This window comes from Pygoscelis adeliae, unplaced genomic scaffold, assembly GCF_000699105.1.
Source record: "Pygoscelis adeliae isolate BGI_AS28 unplaced genomic scaffold, ASM69910v1 Scaffold197, whole genome shotgun sequence".
Lineage (NCBI taxonomy): Eukaryota > Metazoa > Chordata > Aves > Sphenisciformes > Spheniscidae > Pygoscelis > Pygoscelis adeliae.
This window is the reverse complement of record NW_008825105.1, coordinates 2,552,354-2,570,514: the sequence shown is the minus strand read 5'-3', so window position 1 is coordinate 2,570,514 and position 18,161 is coordinate 2,552,354. Positions and strand designations below refer to the sequence as shown.

The 18,161-nt window shown below is 42.6% G+C and overlaps 2 protein-coding genes across 2 annotated transcripts in view; one reads left to right on the top strand and one right to left on the bottom strand.

Moving 5' to 3' along the window:
* Positions 1-13,295, bottom strand: part of SNRPC (small nuclear ribonucleoprotein polypeptide C) — a 20,257-nt gene extending 6,962 nt beyond the window's left edge. The window contains exon 1 of the mRNA XM_009327468.1: positions 13,290-13,295. Within this exon, the coding sequence (XP_009325743.1) occupies positions 13,290-13,295 (6 nt within the window). The remainder of the gene's footprint in view (positions 1-13,289) is intronic.
* Positions 13,296-14,134: 839 nt separating this feature from the next.
* Positions 14,135-18,161, top strand: part of LOC103919879 (chromosome unknown open reading frame, human C6orf106) — an 18,554-nt gene continuing 14,527 nt past the window's right edge. The window contains exons 1-3 of the mRNA XM_009327466.1: positions 14,135-14,139; positions 14,210-14,364; positions 18,063-18,160. Coding sequence (XP_009325741.1) covers positions 14,135-14,139; positions 14,210-14,364; positions 18,063-18,160 — 258 coding nt within the window. The remainder of the gene's footprint in view (positions 14,140-14,209; positions 14,365-18,062; position 18,161) is intronic.

Here is an 18,161-nt window from a genome sequence, read left to right as displayed (position 1 = left end):
CCAGGTCTCCAGCTCGGGGTTGTGCTTTTGCCAGTCCGCGGAGCTCGTCGGTCAAAGGGCTGCAAAGCTGTTAAAGAGTGACTAATTGATGGGAAGAGGGGCATGTGACCCGGCGGACCCGGGAGCTCTTAAAGGGCGCCTTCTCTGCGGAACGGAAGGGTGAGCTGAGTTCAGGGGTGGATTTAGGGTGCCCTGGACCCCCTCAGGCGGGCTTCGGGAGGAGGAGGGAAGGCTGCGGTGGAAGGGCTGTACGAAAGTGTCAAAGCTGCCCCGGTCTCCACGTGAAAGCTGCCGAGGTGTTGGGTAAAAACTTAGCATCTGCTTGCAAACGAGGGGCCTCTCTCTAAATACTCCGGCTTTCGGGGTGTGTTGTGGCTTTGTAAAGGCTCTCTGTCGCTGCCCTGGGAAAAAAAGCAGGTACGGGCTGTCAGGGGAAGCTGCAGCTCGTGGGAAACACGATAATGGTGAAAAACAGAAACCGGGAGTCTTAGTGGTGCAGGGCACCCAGCGACTGTGAAAGACTGTTGTGAAATTGCTGCTGCCTGAATTGCGGTGTTATTACCACTTGCACCTTTTAAACCATCTCTAATAGCTTTGCTGTGGTGTAGGGCACTAACCAAAATGTGACCCTCTTGTCAGGTTTGCGTCTCTTCGCTGTGATGGACGCAGGAGAGCAAAGTAGTTTCCGTTTCAGATATTGTTAACAGAGGTCACTTAGCTAAGTTGTAGTTACTATTTTTTTCTTAGTGGTATAACATCAAATCCAGAAACCTCAGGTTTGAAACTTGAAATCCAAGCGAAGGTCTCGATGTCAACAGTTGGGGAAAAAACTTGCGCGGAATTGTTGAACTAATAAACAGTAATAAGACAACTTTGTCACCTTTTTCCTTTCATCTTTCCCTCCCTCTGTACTGAATTATATTGGCAAATCTGCATCTGCAGAGGGAGTAAGGGAATAGCAAATAATACCGTGTGTTTTGTAAGCTGATACAATGTGAAAGAAGGTGTCTCTTGAGGAGTTCAGGAGTTTGCTTTGGAGAAGCGGTTCACAGTGGAAGATGCTTTCCCACTTTATTCGTGTGTTGATAATATGAATAAAACTACCGACGCTGCAGCGTCATGCTGGGTTGTGTTTTTCTTCTGTGGTGTTCCTTGGGAGAGCAGAAAGCTTAGCAGAGCTGAACCTGAAAGTTACTCGTGAAGATACTATGTATAACCGTGGTATTCCTGGTTGGTCTTGAAGGAGAGCTTTCTTTTTCAGGAGCATTTAATTTCTTTTTGAAGTAACAGTATCTCAAATACAATCTTATAACCAATGGCTTTCTTAAAAAAGACTTTTAACTGCAGTTGAAGAAAATCTTAAGTGATTAAAATAGCTTTAACTTCACAACTTCAGTGGCTAGTTTGGTTCTGAAAACGTAAGTTTTCAGGGTTTTTTTGCTTTCAAGTATTAGTTGATAAGCCTTGTAGATGGATGGGGGCGTGTAAAAAGGAAACCTGTTAAGTTGGTGTAATGTATACAAGAGTATATGAAAACTAGCGCAGGCTGTAGTGTGATTACTCTTAGAGCAGGCTTAAAGCCCGTGAGGGTTTAACCTTTCAACGGCAGGGAGCTGAGTTAGGTATGCTGACAGGTGCTGCTCGTTTTTCTTGTGTGTTCTTGCCGGGGCGCTGCTCTCCTGACCTGCCCTATCGTTTGTTGTGCCTGGGTTTGTGCCGTTCGCAGTTCTGCCGCTGTGTTTCTGTCCCGTTCTCCAGCTCCCACCTCTCCTTAGTATGGCCTTTGGGTTATCGGCCTGAATATGCCAACCCTGCTCTCGGGCATTGTAGAAAGCTGCAATCGAGACACGTTTTCCTTTCCTGGAAACACCTTTCCTCTGTCACGTTGAGGGACCCTGTGTAACCCACCCTGCCCTGGGTGATGTTAGGCAGTGGCCCACTAGGTTTGTTTTTTGTGGCCTAGAATTGGGGTCAGAATCTTCCGTCGCCAGTCCGTCCTGCAAATAATTTGTCTCGATGAGACTGTCGGGTCACTTTTCCTTTTGTTAAAGATCATCGCTTTTCTGCAGTGATGATCCCTTCCCTCTCTCTTCGCATCTGCAGGAAACGGTGAGGGAGTTCACAGCAGGGGCGAGAGAAGTGCGCTTACTTTCTAGGCTGGGTTCTTCTTAGCGATGTCCATGTATGGGTTAACCAACAAAGACATCAATAATTTTCACTAGAACTTTTTTCACGCGTGGGGCAAGCTGCTCTTTGGCGATAATTATGTAGTCCCCGGACCTGAAGTTACTTCCCTGTCGTATGCCTCTCACATACTGTGTAGTAAATAACCCGAGATGTAATGCGTTTTGAAAGAATATTTCCAATAGTATTGTTAGTAATTGTATTTAACACATTTAAAGTGAGTTTGCAGTTCTGCTGAAATAGAGGAATTATTTTAAAATAGCTCATTCAGCCAATTTGGGGAAGAAGGTTAGCGGTTGACTGTGGAGCGATGTAGATGCTTGTAAATAGCCTTTGAAAGTCTGTCCACTTGTCCAGTTCACCTGGGATTGCTCAATGCGCTTTCGAAGTTCTGGCAGACTTGGGACAGTACTAAGAAACCACCAGCTGGTTTTATTAACAATATTGCAAAAATGCTTCAGGTAGAGCATAAGCATCCTAAGTTTCTGAGACTGCTCCTTGATCTTCAAGAAATACAGGTTAAACACTTTGGTGAGTTGTCTTTTTCCCTGTTATTTATGAAACGCTTTCCTAGAGTTCTGCCTCTTTTTAATTACGCGTTGAGTTCTGTTTGTGGGCTGTTCTAACTTCTTGGCTTTCTGCTGCAGAAATCCAACTTTGCCCTTTCTGAGCGTCCCGGCTGTACGTTCTTCAAAGGCAGCACACCTGGGACCTCTTTATTTATTTATTTATTTATTTATTTGTTCGTTAGAAGTTGTGAGGCTTTAGAGCGAGAGGTTGAGCTTTTGCTTTTGGCCCAGAACCAAAAGTGAACTTCTCCAAAAGATGTTTTGGCACCGAAATGTTTCCTGCTCGGGAGCAAAACCCGGGCAGCGTAGTTGGGAGGGCATTTTGCTGCCATTGCATCTAGGATAAAAATCCACCCTCCATTAAATGGCACGCTTAACCCTCCCTGCTCCCTTCCCCCCTCCAGATGTTAGGCAGTGCAGAAGCCCGGCTGCCTGCACGCTGAAGCGCGTCCAGCACCGCAGGTTTGAGGGAGGGGGCTCAGTGGGCTGTTAGGAGTCGGTTTTGTGGTAAAGTTAACTTCCAGGTGTTGACTACAGCTCTTCAGCGTTGTGTGATAGCGTGGCCGGGAACGTGCCTGAACTTGTCTAGACTCAGCCTACCTACAGCAGAAACTCCTTTTGAAAACCCTTTGTGCTAATGTTTTAAAAATTGGGATTGTTTAGGTCAGTTGGTGCTGGATGAGTCTGTGCCGAAATACCTACTCACGGTCTTCCTGACACGAGAACGGTCGCAGGTCTCTGGATAGATGGTACCAGGGCAGACTGGACTTTCCAAAAACACTTGCGGAATGGAAGTTCTTAAGTGTCAGCCTAGCCTTGATGGGTTTTCAGCAATATAGATTAGTGTAAATGTAAGAGCAGAGGAAACTTTGCACAGAATGTGCATTTTATTTTTTGTCGACGCTCGGTTAAGGCCTGTTTCGTAAAAGCCATTAGATTCCTGTAAAGCTGGTATGGAAATTGTATTGTGACAAGGAAGAGGGATTATTCTTTTTTTAATTGGAGAGTATACCAACTTTGAGAGTGAGAGGCTACAGCGTAAGGCTTGGAGCTTCTTTTATTCTGTGAGAAAGTGAATTAATTTGATCTGAAGTAGCTAGTGGTGCCAGATTTAAAATCCGCATTTCAACACAGTTGGCTGTGAAGGGATTCCTAATTTGGAAGACTTAATGTAATGTATGTGTATTTCAGTAATTTACATGTAATATTCCTTTACGTTCTCTTTTTAGCTTTTGTTTAGAAAGCTGAATTTTTATTAGTCTAGTAGGTGTGATATTTAATTGAAATGTGTCAGATAATGATGGTTTCCATTGTGTGTGGGGAAAAAAAGTTTTATTGTTGCGAACTCTATAGACTTTTTTGATCTAGTTTTCTGGTGAAAAAGGTCTTTTTAAGGCCATTTTTTGTAAGGTAGGCAGATGTCTTCTTGAGGTCCTCAATTCTTTTTCATCTTAGAAGAATTTGTAGCTGTATCATGGTTTAACTAGTACTCTAAAAATGACGTTTTGCATGAAAATACTTATACGTTTATCTCTGAAAATAATACAGAAATCTGCTGTAAAACCTCTTCCTATATTGTGTAAGATGTAGGGCATTTCTGTATGTACGAGTGAGGGGAGCCGAGGTGAGGTAGGAACTGGCTAGTGGTGGTGTCGATTTTTACATCAGAGGTCTGAAATTTTCGAGCATAGCAAGGAAAATGTATCTAACATTTCTGTGCAAGTGTTTTATTGGTCTTGGAGAACAGACAGAATATTGGCTCTTAACAAAATGAAAATTGCCTTATAAATGCACGTTTTTACCCCTGTGGGTGGGCTGTTCAAATTCGTTATATCCTATGAACCACCTATATTGCCCAGAAGTGGATGTACTTGATTGGGAGTCTAAAGACATGTTTTAGCTAATAGTTTTTGGGGTTTTTTTATTGCTTTTACTCTGACTTTGTGTAAGCGTTCAATTTTTGCTTTCTAGCAAAGGTGATAGGATGCTACTTTAAGTAAAACTTGGATCTGTTAATGCTTGATATTAGTGGCGGACTATAGGTACTATTCAGAGAAATACTCAAAGTATGTTTAGGTAAGACATCAGGACGTACAGAATTTAACATAACAGACTCAAATCAACAGGATTCACTCACACATGACACATTTCTCGTAATGGCTAACACTAGTACTCCTGGTCTTGATTTTTAACCTTGCAGGTGTTTGCAGAACTGCTGTTAAAAAACAAAAAAGCACGCAGATGTCCTCCGTTAACAGATTTTTGGACTGCTTTTCAAAAGAAGCTCTTCAAGCGTGTGTCAGGAAAAACTGAGGCTTGAAATGCTCCTTCTCAGCTCAGACACAGGCAGGTTACCACGTGTGGGCCGAAGGATAGTACCGGTGCGCAGGCAGTGCCCTCAGCTTTCCCGCGCTTACTGTTTTTAGAGGGTTTGCTGGTACAGTATATCCAGTCATCCTATGGGAAATCTTTTTTCTTTTTCTTCTTTTCCAGTCTTCAAATAGTTGTGTGTTTTGTCTCAAAGTTCTATGGGAAAAGCGTATATAGAAAGCAAACGTAAGGACATGCAAAGTCAGACTGTGCAGCCGTTAAGTTTTTAGGCATTACCTATCAGGATATGAGTATTGAGATGGAATGTGCGGCCTTAGCTGCTCCTGCACCATGAAACCTTTGTTCGTGTGGTTAAAGCAAAAGCCATTTTTATTGATTACAGTATGGCTCTACATGATTGGTCTGGTGGAGGGGTTCGCCACAACTAACTGCTGCCATTAAAATATCTGTGTTTTTATTACAACCCTTGCTTAAACACCAGCAGCCCCCCAAGAATTTATTTGATCTCTTAAATCAAAACACTGTTTTTATATAATTCTTTAGATGCAGATGTGTATCTCTCTTATTACTGATCAAGTATTTCTGATTATAGATCTAATACATCGTTAGATTTGTGTTTGTTGTGGAGAAAAAACGTCTGTTCTTGCCTGGTCTTACATCAAGATCTCTTCTCTAGCTTTTATTTGGAAATCCTGACTGAAGTGTGAACAAATTAATTTGGTTTCCTCAGCTGTTTGAAGGCAACATTTTTGTTGATGTCCGGTAAACTAATCAACTGCTGTCAGAGAACCCCATCTGACTTTCAATAGATGTTCTGTCTTGCTTCATTTACTGAGTTGTCCTCTTTTTCTCCACGTGTGAGAAGCCAAAGGAAGGTAGGATGAAACAGCAAGGTAGGATTTTTTTTTTTTCCCTGAACTAAGGAATCTAAACCCTTCTTTCGTGTTCGTATTGGCATTGTTGGATTTGCCACAAAGATTATTATGCCATTGCGAGTGGGGAGTTGTGGTGCGTGTGCTTTATCTTAGAAGAGCTCGGGGGTCCCTGCTGTCCGTGTTTTGTCTGCTCCTTGTCTCTGTCCCTGGGACTCAGCCTATGACTTCCCTTTTGCTAATCCACATTCAGATAAATCTCAGGAAAACTTCCCCAGTGCTCTGTATAAATCTCAAGCTTAGTCCTAATACTCCTTTCCTTTTGAGAGGGCAGTGGGGGGAAGCCTTGTGTCCCGGAGGAGGCAGGGAAACCTGAGACCTGATCTTTCAAGTCAGTCCTCCTCCTTCCCTGGGAACTGCCTTGGGTTAGTTCAATACTCATCCAGGCATCTATTAGGGAAGTGATAGTGGCGGGTGGGAAGTCCTATTACTTTGCTTCTCTTCTTCCTAGATCAGGTGAATAAAAACAAAACAATTCTGCATTCTTATGTGTCTCAGTACCTAGGAATTGTTTTAAGTGATCCAGGTCTTACTGTGAAGTTAGTTACTAATGTTTGTAGGTGGTGACCAATTTAACTGAATGTGGTGAGAAGGTGAAGCACCTGGTTTAAAAGATCATTTGGGTTTTGATAAAGTTTAGTAGTAGGGAAGATTCTTACTCTAAAACATTTGATGAACCGCTGTCCTTACAGGCGGAAAAGACACCATAGAAATGGGTCCAGTAGCTCTGGAGGTGCTGTTGCTAAAATGCCAGAACAGACTGGCAATCTCTGAGCTATGGCTGCTGCTGAGCAGTGCGTGCGTGGGGTCGTCCATACCCTATGGCTGGGGAACAGAAAATAGTTTTCAAACTGCTTAATCCATTGTGGCTAACTCAAAGCTTAGTGGATGTCTTCTTAGTGCATGTGAACTATTGTAGACAGTTGCATCTCTGGTGTCCATAACTGTCCCCTGATGCTACTAAAAATAACAAAATTATATAATTAACAATTGAAAAATATTTTCTTGGACAGCTTTTATTTAGTGCATTTAAAAAAAAAAAAGCAAAGACGCACCTCTTCTCCAGAATAACTCAAATATTTGACCTGATTATTTTGAATGAAAGCTAGACTTTAAATATATTGTATTTTTAACTATAGAACACACTCTAATTGTGCTGTGCTCCAAGTTACAAAACATTTAAAAATTGGGTGCGTGTGAAATGGAAATGTAAGCAGACAACTGTAGCAGAAGGAATTGGGTACAATATAATTTTAGTCCAGCTCGACTGCCTTACATGCCTGAACTTGTTCTCAGACAGTTTCTGTAGCTTAATCCCCCTTTACTTTAATGCAGACAATTATAGATTGGTGACATAGTTTATGCTGAGGAATTAGCAGTTACAGAATCATTTGTGTACTGGCAGCTCTTGATTACTTTCCATGGGGAAGAGCTGTTGCCTGTTTTCAATGGCAGCAAGTAGAGAGCAGCTCCTGCTGTGACATTCTCAAAATATTTTACCCCACACTTAAAGCTCCTGACCACCTGCTTGAGCAGGGTTCAGCTGCTGGGGGTGGCTGCGCGGACTTGTGCTTGTAGCAGCATCGTAGTATTGATTCGGTCACTGGGACTGCTTGCCGTTGTTCGGCAAGGTGCAGTGCTCAGCCAAGTGCAGGCACCACGATAATGGTCAAACTGCCGGGGGGGGTGTGTATGTATACAAATCCTGCTAAAGGAAAGTGATTTCCTTGGGTGGCTTGGGGTGCGCTGAAAATGGTGTGCCTCTTCTGTGGCCTCTCAGTTTCTTTCTCTGGGCTGCCCCTGCAGAGCGCACAGTATTGCTTCTAGTCACCACAGGTTTCTGTCTTCTTCCTGGAACATCCCGCCTGTATTTGGAACTAGCTGTTTTCAGCTAAGACAATGAAATGTTTTTCTGTGGCTTAATGTGCGAAAATACATAAGCTTCGAATTAGCCAGCTCTTTTTTCTCCTTCACTGTGTGAGTTCAGCTTAAAGCTTTTGACTTCCCTCAGTGGTCCCTTTGGACCATCTAACGTCTTCTAAGGTAGTTTCCCAACCTCATGGTTTAGTGTAAGAGAGGTCAAGAATGACGATAACTGATACACAGATTTTGCTTTCTGAAATGATGTCTGTTGAAAGCTGTTCGCTGATTAAAATTCCAGTCCTTCAAAACATCTTGAGACTTTCCACTTAATTGCCATGTGTCATCTCTATTGAAAATGTTTGAATTGAAAACTCCAGGTAAAAGTGCTTCCCTGTGGCGTAATGAGTGCATCTCTTCCCTCCACCCCCTTCAGCTTTCTCTAAGGCTTTGAGGCATCTCCTACTTCAGAAGCAATAGGAGAGCTGTTTGAGGTGTCCTAACCCGTAGTGTTATCAATCCAGTTCCCCAATAGCTGGGGCAAATAAAATCCAAATAAGATACTAGAGACTTAAGAGACAAAGAGAGTGGATTTAGGATTGCCTCATTTGGATGTCCTCCATGTACATTTTTAGTCTCTCCCACCTGTATCATGTAGATATGTTCCATTATTTAGGAGTGAGAAATTACCCATCTGCTGCACTATTTCTTTTGCACATTTCTTTCTGTTTTTAACAATAGAGACCTTATGGGGCATTATGGTGCCTGGTTACATACTGCATTTGGAGAACGAGAGAGAGGTCTGTAAAGGTTAAGAATTCAGTTACGGAAGGAGTACAAGGTGTTCCACATAACATAGTATGTTCTTGAGATTTTACTGTACTTTTATATCGCTGCTCAGTTTTTGCATTGCATGTTTCCAGGAGAATAACACCCAAGTTGCCTTTCTCACGGCAAAAGATTGCACCATATATGAGTGCTGAGGACGTACAATGACCATACATCACGGATGGGACACGTGCCTGGCTCTTCTCTTCCTCCACAGAGGGAGAGAAATGTAACTTGGCATTCACTTTATTACAGTTGCTCTGCACAACGAAGTGACCGAGTCCATTTGTCAAAGTGCTTTCTACTTGACTTAATAAATGTCCTCTACTTACTGTCTGTGTATGATCTAAAGGGCTACGTCCTGGGTGAAATTCGAAATTGAAAGCTAACTCGGTATCGCACTGAGAAGTCTAGCCTTTGCTTTCTCTGACAGCTCAGGAGACTCAGAGAGCTGGAAACTTTCACCCGTTAGCTGGTGATAGGTGGTGTGGCTGTAGGAGCGGGCAGGAGCTAGTAAGAGCAGAATTTGCACGTTGGATTTTGAGCTTAAGCTTTGATTTGATTTGGATTTTTACCCCCCAAAAAAATCTTTTTCTTTTAAAAAAAAAATCTTTTGATCTTTCATCGAAGAATTTTACAATAAATGAAATCTTACAGATTCCTATAACATCGTTAAAATTTTAAAGTTGTTGCTTTCTACTGCAAATGTTATTTTGGAGTGGAATTCTTATGTGTCGCCACATACATTAGACGACCTGCACATCGTAAGGGATTTTTTCCGAGTTCAGATCTTTCAGCTGCTGGATTGAAAACAGAACCAAAATACCATTCCTTGTGTCAGCCGTGCAGGGTGGTTGGTGGGAGAGGTGTGTGGGAGGGTTACAGCTGCTGGATGGTAGACGATTCCTCCGATTCACTTTCCCTCTACCTGTTTTGAGAGTATCTGCTTGCCAGGGCTCTAATGTCCCTTGTCTGGTGTGTTAGGACGACCTGTTTTGTATTGCTTTCCTTCCAAGATGCTTAACTTGTGTATGTTGAAAGAATCATGTGTTTTATTGGTAACAGAAGGATTAGGTATTGTGCATATGCCCTGCTTTGCATAAGGCCGCAGTGAGTAGGCATCAGTGCTTCGGTTTCTTCATTCTCCTAAAGAAGAAGCTGATTCAATTAATTAAAAAAAAAAAAATTCCAATTACCTGTGTATTGCTTTTTGTTTGCACAACAGTTAGGTTGTATAAGGAGGTCTCTAGTTTGTGAATTGATTTGGAAGACTTTCTTTTATTTTTGAATACTGCGTGGTGACCTAGTTAATTGGGAGTAATTACTGTCTAAATATATTGGTTTAACATAACAAAAGGCTGTCTGGAAAAAAACAGGGAAGGGAAAGAATGGCTCAAGATAAACCACCTCTTTGCAAACGCTTAAGAGTTGTTAAGGGACATCTCCAGAGCTATTAGCAGAGAAGGTTTTAACTTCACTATTGTAATTTAGCTCCTGAGGCTTGAAACAAAGCAGCAGAGCAAAAGAATTCATCTGAAAAGGAACACTTTCTCTGGTTCTGCGGGTAGGATTTTGTTGGAAAAGCACCTGAACATGTAAGAGTCATGGGATGGCCCTGGAGAGGAAGGGGGTTCATAATACGGATCTATAATAATGTGGAGCTATAACCTTTATTTGCTGCCTTCTCCCCTCTCTCTTTCCAGGATCTTGCTCTTAGGACTAAAATTGAGGACTGTTTTGGTTTTAAGTAGGCTCACTGGGTCACTGGGGTGACTTCTGATTGCAGGCTTTTTCCTTGAGTTTGAGGCTAAATCCTGTCAGACCTGCTTTGTAAGTACGGCTGAGCCACAGACTGTTGCAGTCCAGGACTGCTCTAAAAATGGAAAAATTGCTTAATTTAGGAAAGGTAAGGAGGGCCTGACACCTGGAGGGCTATGTTAAGACAGACATGTATGGCCATCCCTGTAATTAGCAGAGATCAGTCATGTGAATTACACTGGCTAGATTTGGCACGCTCATCTTCATTTCGAAGTTGTTTGGTTTATAATAGTAATTTATCTCATATGGCAGAGAGCAAAGGGCTAGTGTGGTGCAAGTCACACCTGGGAGGAGTAAAATAAAGCAGGCATGGATGTGTAAGCAGAAGCCTTTAGACGATAACCCCTTCCTCTCGGAGGTCTAGCTCTTCGTTCCTGCCCCTGCAGTATCTGCAGTTGGTGCTATGCAATTACAGCTGGGGCACAAGGGTAAAGACCTAAAAAAAAAAATTGTGTGTGTGTATATATAATATATACATATATATGTATATATATATAAAAAAATACAAGTTTCAGGGCCTTGAGTGTGTTGACCTTGAAGCCATCTCTCTCATTAAATGCTCGCATTTGCTTGTGAAGTCCACTAATACTGTGCCTGTAGTAGAAAGGCAGAGCGGTAGGGTGTGCTACTTAGTCTCAAGAACCTGCAAATAATCAGGCTGCAAATAGTTTGCCTCTGCAAATGGCACTCATTTTCCCCAAGCAAAGTACTGCATTCAAACCAATACTTGGGTTTTTTGGGGGGAGGGAAGGAGGGGGAGCACTGTCTCTTGGAAGGAGTGGAAACAAAGCTAGCAGTGCTACGTTGCTGGCTTTGCTGGTTGTGTAAGCAGAGAACACGACTAAAATGTGAGCGCTGTGGGTATCTCTTGCAGCAGAGCGGTGCCATACGGCCTCTCAGTGGCTATCTCTTAGGGTTGTCTGTGTCAAAGAACTTGAACTTAAGTCAGATTTGCTTTGTCATCCTGACTTTGGCCCTTGCCACTTTCAATTTCTCTTTAGTTTCTGGAAGCTTCTTTTTAATTCTCTTGTGGGAAGGCCAAGATGTATCTGAACGTGCAAAAGGGCTCACCCCCAACAAAACCCGCTGCACGTTGATCAAAACGGTGGGAGCAGGAAGGTGTGTTTGTGACTACCTGATCACAAAAGGGTGGCAAATCTGTTTTTCAGCATGTGTTCTTTAGTTAGTTTTTAACTAAACGCTGCGGAGGACTGGAGTTGTTTCCCAATGGCAAAGCAAGCAATGAAATATGACACAGGGAGGGGAAGAGAGTTGGCAGAGGGCCTAGGTGCACAAATAGCCCACTACCTTTTGAAGTGTATTTGCAGCCAAGCAAACAAAAAAGCAGCGCAGGCTGCCTTACAGAGAATTACAGCAGAAGTCTTCCCCTTGGAACTTTTATTTTTTCCTCTCAATGTCAATAAACCGTCATCACTGCTGATTCCAGAATCATAACTCACAAGATGTTGTGGTATGTCTGAAAATGTGTTTCAGGATTAGGAAGAGAAAGAGCTGCGTTGCTGTCTTTTGCAGCTCTTAGAATACCTTTTGCCTCGGATTGCTGTGATACAGGAAGAAATCGTAGTGAAAGCTAAACTCTGGATGATAGCGTTAGCTGGTTGAGCGAACAGGAGCCTCTTGGCACAGCCCTGTTGCGAGTTATGTAAATCTTGTGCAGTGTATAAGCAACAGGCGGTTGGTGACGTAAAACTGAGCATTTGTCTCTATTTATTGGCTAATGTAACATGCACCCTTCCTGTAGCATTTGACTGAGCTGGTTGTATTAAATATAGCCCTGACACTCCTAAGTAGAAAATGCCTCAAGCTGAATAATGGCTTCTGGTCTGAAATTCATTGTTCTAAATGTGGAAGTCTTACACGGTGGCTCTTTTGTCTCCCCTTCGTGTCGAAGTCCGTGCCGTGTTGATGGCAAAAGGCCTCGCTGTAAGCCTCAGTTTGCTGAATTTGCCAATCGATCGCCGTGGCCGTGTTGTGTAGAACATTCCTCCAGTGCCTCCTAACGCAGTGGCTCTGCTCTGGGAGACTTAGCAGGATGTCAGTAACTCCTCTGGTGATTATCTTCTGTCATTCGTGATGGATTACCAAACTGATACATCTGTTGTTTAGGTCCTCTCCCACTCGACCCCGTCGCAGGTGGCTCACAGATCTGCCTAATACTGCTATTACACCTCATTGACCCAAGCTCCAGTGCTATTAGCTACTACACTTTGGGTCCCTATGTTGTCTGTGAGGAGAAAGCAGTGACACTTCTCCTATGCAGTTCTGATTTTATCCAGAATGTCTGATTTATTTATTTTTTTTTCCCCTTGAACAGTGTAGGAATTGAACAGGAGGCAGTTTCTTTGCTCACCGTTTCGAGCCCCTTTCCAGCTGGCAAGCAGTCCAAAAAGCCCTGTGTTTGCTCTTTCTCAGGGTCATGCTGCAAATGTTTCTCTTGCTTTCACCTTGGCTTTCTGGCTTTGGTTTAGACATATGACACTCCACCGCACAATACAAACCCTCAGTATATCACTGTACCCATATAGTGCAGCTTCTGACCAGCCTCTTGCATGGCTTTGTTTTAGGTGGTGGTTCCCAGTTCTTGAAGGTTGTTTGGGTTTTTTTTTCTGTCCTGCTCAAAAAAACAACACAGATTTTTGTAATCGTGAATAAAAAGCAGTTGTGCCCATTGCTTTTGGTGAGATTTTACTCATCTCCATTCTCACAGCACCTACTCACAACATGTAAATTAGGGCCACAACCTCACAGGCATGCGTAAACAGAGGAATTACATGACTTGCCAAACACTTACGTAATAACTTAATAGTATATCGTGGAACGCCGGCTAAGACTCATGAATCCTCTTCCTGTTTGCTCCTCTTTTCAAATTAATTATTGTATGAGTTTCAGCTACACCACGACTCGGGAATCGATAGCATTTGTGGCTTTCTGAACGTCCTTAATATATCACAGACTTCCACTGTCATTTGTCTTTATCCAGTAAGAACTTTTGACTCAGAGGGTTTATAAGTTCCTTTGAGCTGTGACTATCCAGAGCTGAGCAGGCACTTTAATGATTAATAAATAGCCTTAGAGTACTCGTGGCTCATACATGACCATATGTTTCAAAAGCAGCAAGGTTCGAGTTATTATCCGTAGCTACTGATGCCCTTTGGCCCTGAGAGTTATCATAAGAGCCTTCTTTGTGTTTTGTTCGTATTGTGCTTCTTTGGACCTTTTGTGCCAAAATAAAACGGCGACGTTCACTCCTTTTGAAATTAGCTCAGGAAACAAGGCTGGTATAAAGAAACCGCCCTGTTGTTTACATGCTGCTGCGTAGCACTTCCCTCAGTATCTCTTTAACTTTTCGGCAAATTTCATAAAGAGCTAATGGGGTAGAGGTCTCCAAGACTTTTAAGTCCCGCAATTTCCAGTGAAAGTAAGAAGCAGAGTAGAAAAGTGGTCTAAAATAGTGTCCCTGGCAAGTAAAATGCTATATTTTGAGCTCTGTTATCTTGGAGAATCCATGTGTGATAGAGATAAAAGCTTTAAAAAAAATGTGAGCAGCAGAGCTAATATAGTCTGGATAATATTTTTGCTTAACTGTTTAGGATGACGTATATAAACCTGTGAAAAAGACCTGAGCCACCTGTACTTTAGGTTGTAATCTGCTTTTTTGCTTTCTAGGAATCTACAAGCCGCCATTGGAGCCTACTATGATTTCGAGAGTCCAAATATCAATGTACCCTCCATGTCCTTTGTTGAAGATGTCACCATCGGTGAAGGAGAGTCCATCCCTCCTGATACCCAGTTTACAAAAACATGGAGGATACAAAACACAGGTAAGGCTTTTAGACGGTAGCGAAACCCATGTAGCGTGTGTTATGTGATAGGATGGCAGATCTAATGGAAGAGATGCTGGCTTAAGGCAGTAGGTTCGTGTGCACGTAACTTGGAATAGAGCCACCCTGCTACTGAAGGAGGTAGCCTGCCAACCTATGCGTGTTCCCCTCCTTATGTCGGCACGAACGTTTTGTGGCGAGATGCACAGCTCGGTCAGTTCCCCAGTCTTGTTCTTTGTGCCACCACACAAACAAAAGCTCTAGGAAACTTCTGTAAGAAGACGCAGGTGAAAGAAATTGAAGTGCAAGGTTTGGGGCTTTTTTGGTTTGGGTTGGGTTTTTGTTTGTTTGTAATGGAAGTAGTTAGATCTGAAAATAGGTTAAGAATCCTTAGCTAGTCATGTTTCCGATCACTTGATGCAAACAAGTGGAATACATTTTTAAGTCAGTGAAGAGATCCCTTTTAATCTCAAAGCCTTTTAGCTCATCACCAGCTGTATATTACCACTACCCTTCATCACACCATTTCTCTGAACGTCCCTGTCGCTTGGTCATTCAGCTCTCTATAGAACTGTGTTCTCTGTGGAGGCAGTGATGGAACGATCTTAACTCTGAGAAGAGGTAGCCGTGCAAGGGTAACATGGCAGGTACCCTTTACTTTTTAATCCACTTTTGACAGAATTGCTTTTTTATGCTCTGAGAGGATGCAAAGCTGGAGGGACCACATTCCAGTGTCAAAAAAGACAAAACAGTGACTGGAATCCAGGAAGTGAGACTGGGCAAAAGACATTCTCAGTGCTTGATCTGTTAGGATGCAGTCAGAGAGAAAAATGAGATCCGTGGATGCAAAGCGGAATACCTTGTCTTCACGTGTTGCAATGACAGGATGTTGCATGAATGTTTAAGCTGTGTGTCTGAATTGAATTGACCTGCTTGCACTTTTGTGAAGAAGAATGATAGCACAACAAGGTACAATATCATGAATCATCATGAGTAAAGTTCAGCTGTGTTAGTATTTCTCCTTGTAAATAACTGCAGTACTCAAGTGCTGTTCAGAGACTAAACAGAGACTAGACTAGAGACTAAAACCATACTAAAAATCTAGGAGTATTTCATCTAGGACAGGAGAGGTGAGGAGAGGGGGTGTGTGTGTGTGTTTAAGAACACTAATTTATGAAGACTGTATTCTAGAGAAAGGGCTTAATTATTTCAGTTTACTTTTTCTAGCTCTATTTGTTTGACTTGTACAATGGAAGGGTGATGTGTATAGCTTGCTTAAACTCCAGTAATGTGAAAAATTGACTGGCAATTTTTTTTATAACTGCGTCTCAAATACAAGTCTCACAAATGTAGTAAGTTTGACAGATCTTGTTTGTCCACTATTAGTAACTTCATTTGCGTGTGTTATGACTACACCCCTATCTTGCTCCTTTCAGACTCCTTCCTCTCCTGTTCCTCTGATGTACTCTTTCCTGCATGCAAATGCAGCCCTAATTTAACATCCTAGTTCAAGCAATGTTTCATTGTTCTTGGAATGTTTGACCTTCTGAAATCCATGGGTCTTCTAAAATGAGGAAAGGGAGTTAATCTTGGCTTACGAGTTCCTGGCAAGGCCAACATTTGTTTTGGCTTCTGTGTGGGTTAAAGCCTGACTTCTTAAAAAGTACATCTGTACTCTAACAGTGGTGATGGAGGCCAGATCTTGTTAAAACCATGCTGTTGAGGCATGTTTTGGTTAACTGCAACTTCACATACTGTGTTATGACTGTGCAGTTTAAGGAGGACCGTAGCATTTTAAAACCATTTCATGGTTTAAGGTATAATATCAAAGGACTGTAGTGTTTCTAGATAATATCTGCTTGTTAGGTAGATAACTGAAGCAAAGCCAAGGTTTTTAACAGCTCTACAGGAACCCTTGATTAAATGACTTCAGTTCTAGAACACGACATACCTGAGGCATGTGTCACCAAAGTGTTTAGTGTCTTGACAAGTATGACAAGCAGAGCTCTGAGAGATTGTCAATTTTAAGCATGCAAGCAGTAAGCTAGGTTCAGTCAGGTTTTCAGATGTGTTATTAAAAACTAATACCCTGCTCCGATACCTTCCAGGACGGTGCTTGGCTTGTCTGCCAAAAGACCAGTTTGTATAGTAGAACCGTTGCTGAAAGAGCAGCAGGATTTAACAGACTTATTTCCTCTTCCCACTCTACCCCCAGCTGCTGCTGGCTCTGCAGGACAGTTACTACAATTTATCATCTCCTGAGAGATGAGTGTACTGAAATAGAATGACATAATCATCATTTCATTTTATGGGGCCTATCAGTTGCAGCATTCTAGGCACCTTGCAAGCCTAAAGCCATTAAAACTGATAAAAATCACATAAATTACTTAAACTGAACCATGTTGCTGGGCTGCCAACCTTTTCAGATGAGACTTCATACTCAACTCCCGCATGCCGGAGTCTGAGGTCAGCTGGTCAAGACCTCCCTATCTCAGCACTGTTTCCAGTTGCAGTGATATATACCCCCCCCCCCCGAATATTCCACACTACTTGTTCACATCATGCCTTCCCTGCTAGATTGTGAATTCCACAAATAAGGACTTGACTAGAAAACCAGTCCCTGCCATGTCTTCACTGAAGCATCCGCAGGGATTAAATTAGCAGGCAAGCTGTTGCAAAGGATGCTCTTTGCGGTAACCTAAGGTCAGATCAGCATCCACTGCTCTCGTCTCAGACTAGACATAGAGTGGTTCCAAGCTTCGTGGTGGTTCAGGCTTTCCTTAGCCATTTCCGTCGACCTCAACCAAGCCGGAGGTATTCTCAAAGTCATTGGCTTAGTCATGTCACATTACTGGGGAAGAAGCAAGAGAAAATTCTGCTGAACTGATTTTTCACGAGTCTCGGAAGCACTTTTCTTTTTGTCTGATCCAGTACTTGTTATCTTTGGCAGAGATGGCTGTGCTTGCATGCAGTAACTGTTTTCTGTATCTCTACAGGTTGCCAGGTCATGCTGTCAATCCCAGTATCTGCAGTCTAAACATTGATCTCCACAAATAAATCATACGTTCACAATCCCTTCCACCTTTGCACAAGGCTGAGAGAAGGGATGGTGCAACAAGGGAAATAAATCCATTTAGAAAATAGTACTAGCTCTTCAATTATAGTTCAAACTATTAGCTCCTCCCGAGACTGCTAACAGGCTTTAAAAAGAACGAATCCCTGAAAGAAAATGTTTCCAGCACTTTGTATTAATAACATGTATTTTGATGTCACAAGGCTCAGGACCTACATGTAGGAAGGCAGAAAGAAAGGAGGGGGGGGGGACCCCACCTAGATCTGACCTCATCTTTGTCTCCAGCCTTGGTAAAATACGTGTGCGTCGGTTATGTTGATTTTTTTTTTTTTTCAGCTGTTACACTGTGACTTTGAGAATTTTTCTGTGTAAAGAAGACCCAGAGATTATTCAAATAGAAATATAAATTGTCCTGCTGGTCTCTAAACGGACCAGTTAAGCCTTGTCTGAAAACTGTATTCTTCAGCATCCATTGCTGGCTGTGTTATGTGTATCTTGGTATTCCTTTGACCGTTCAACAATCGCACGACTGTTTTAATAAGCATGTTTCATCCAGTCTTACACAAACAGACACAAAGCTTTTTCTGGTGCACTGTCAGTAATTCTTTCTTCTGTTTAATCCCAGGGACAGAGGCATGGCCCCCGGGGGTTTGTCTGAAGTATGTCGGGGGAGACCAATTTGGCCACGTAAACATGGTGATGGTCAGGTCCCTGGAGCCCCAGG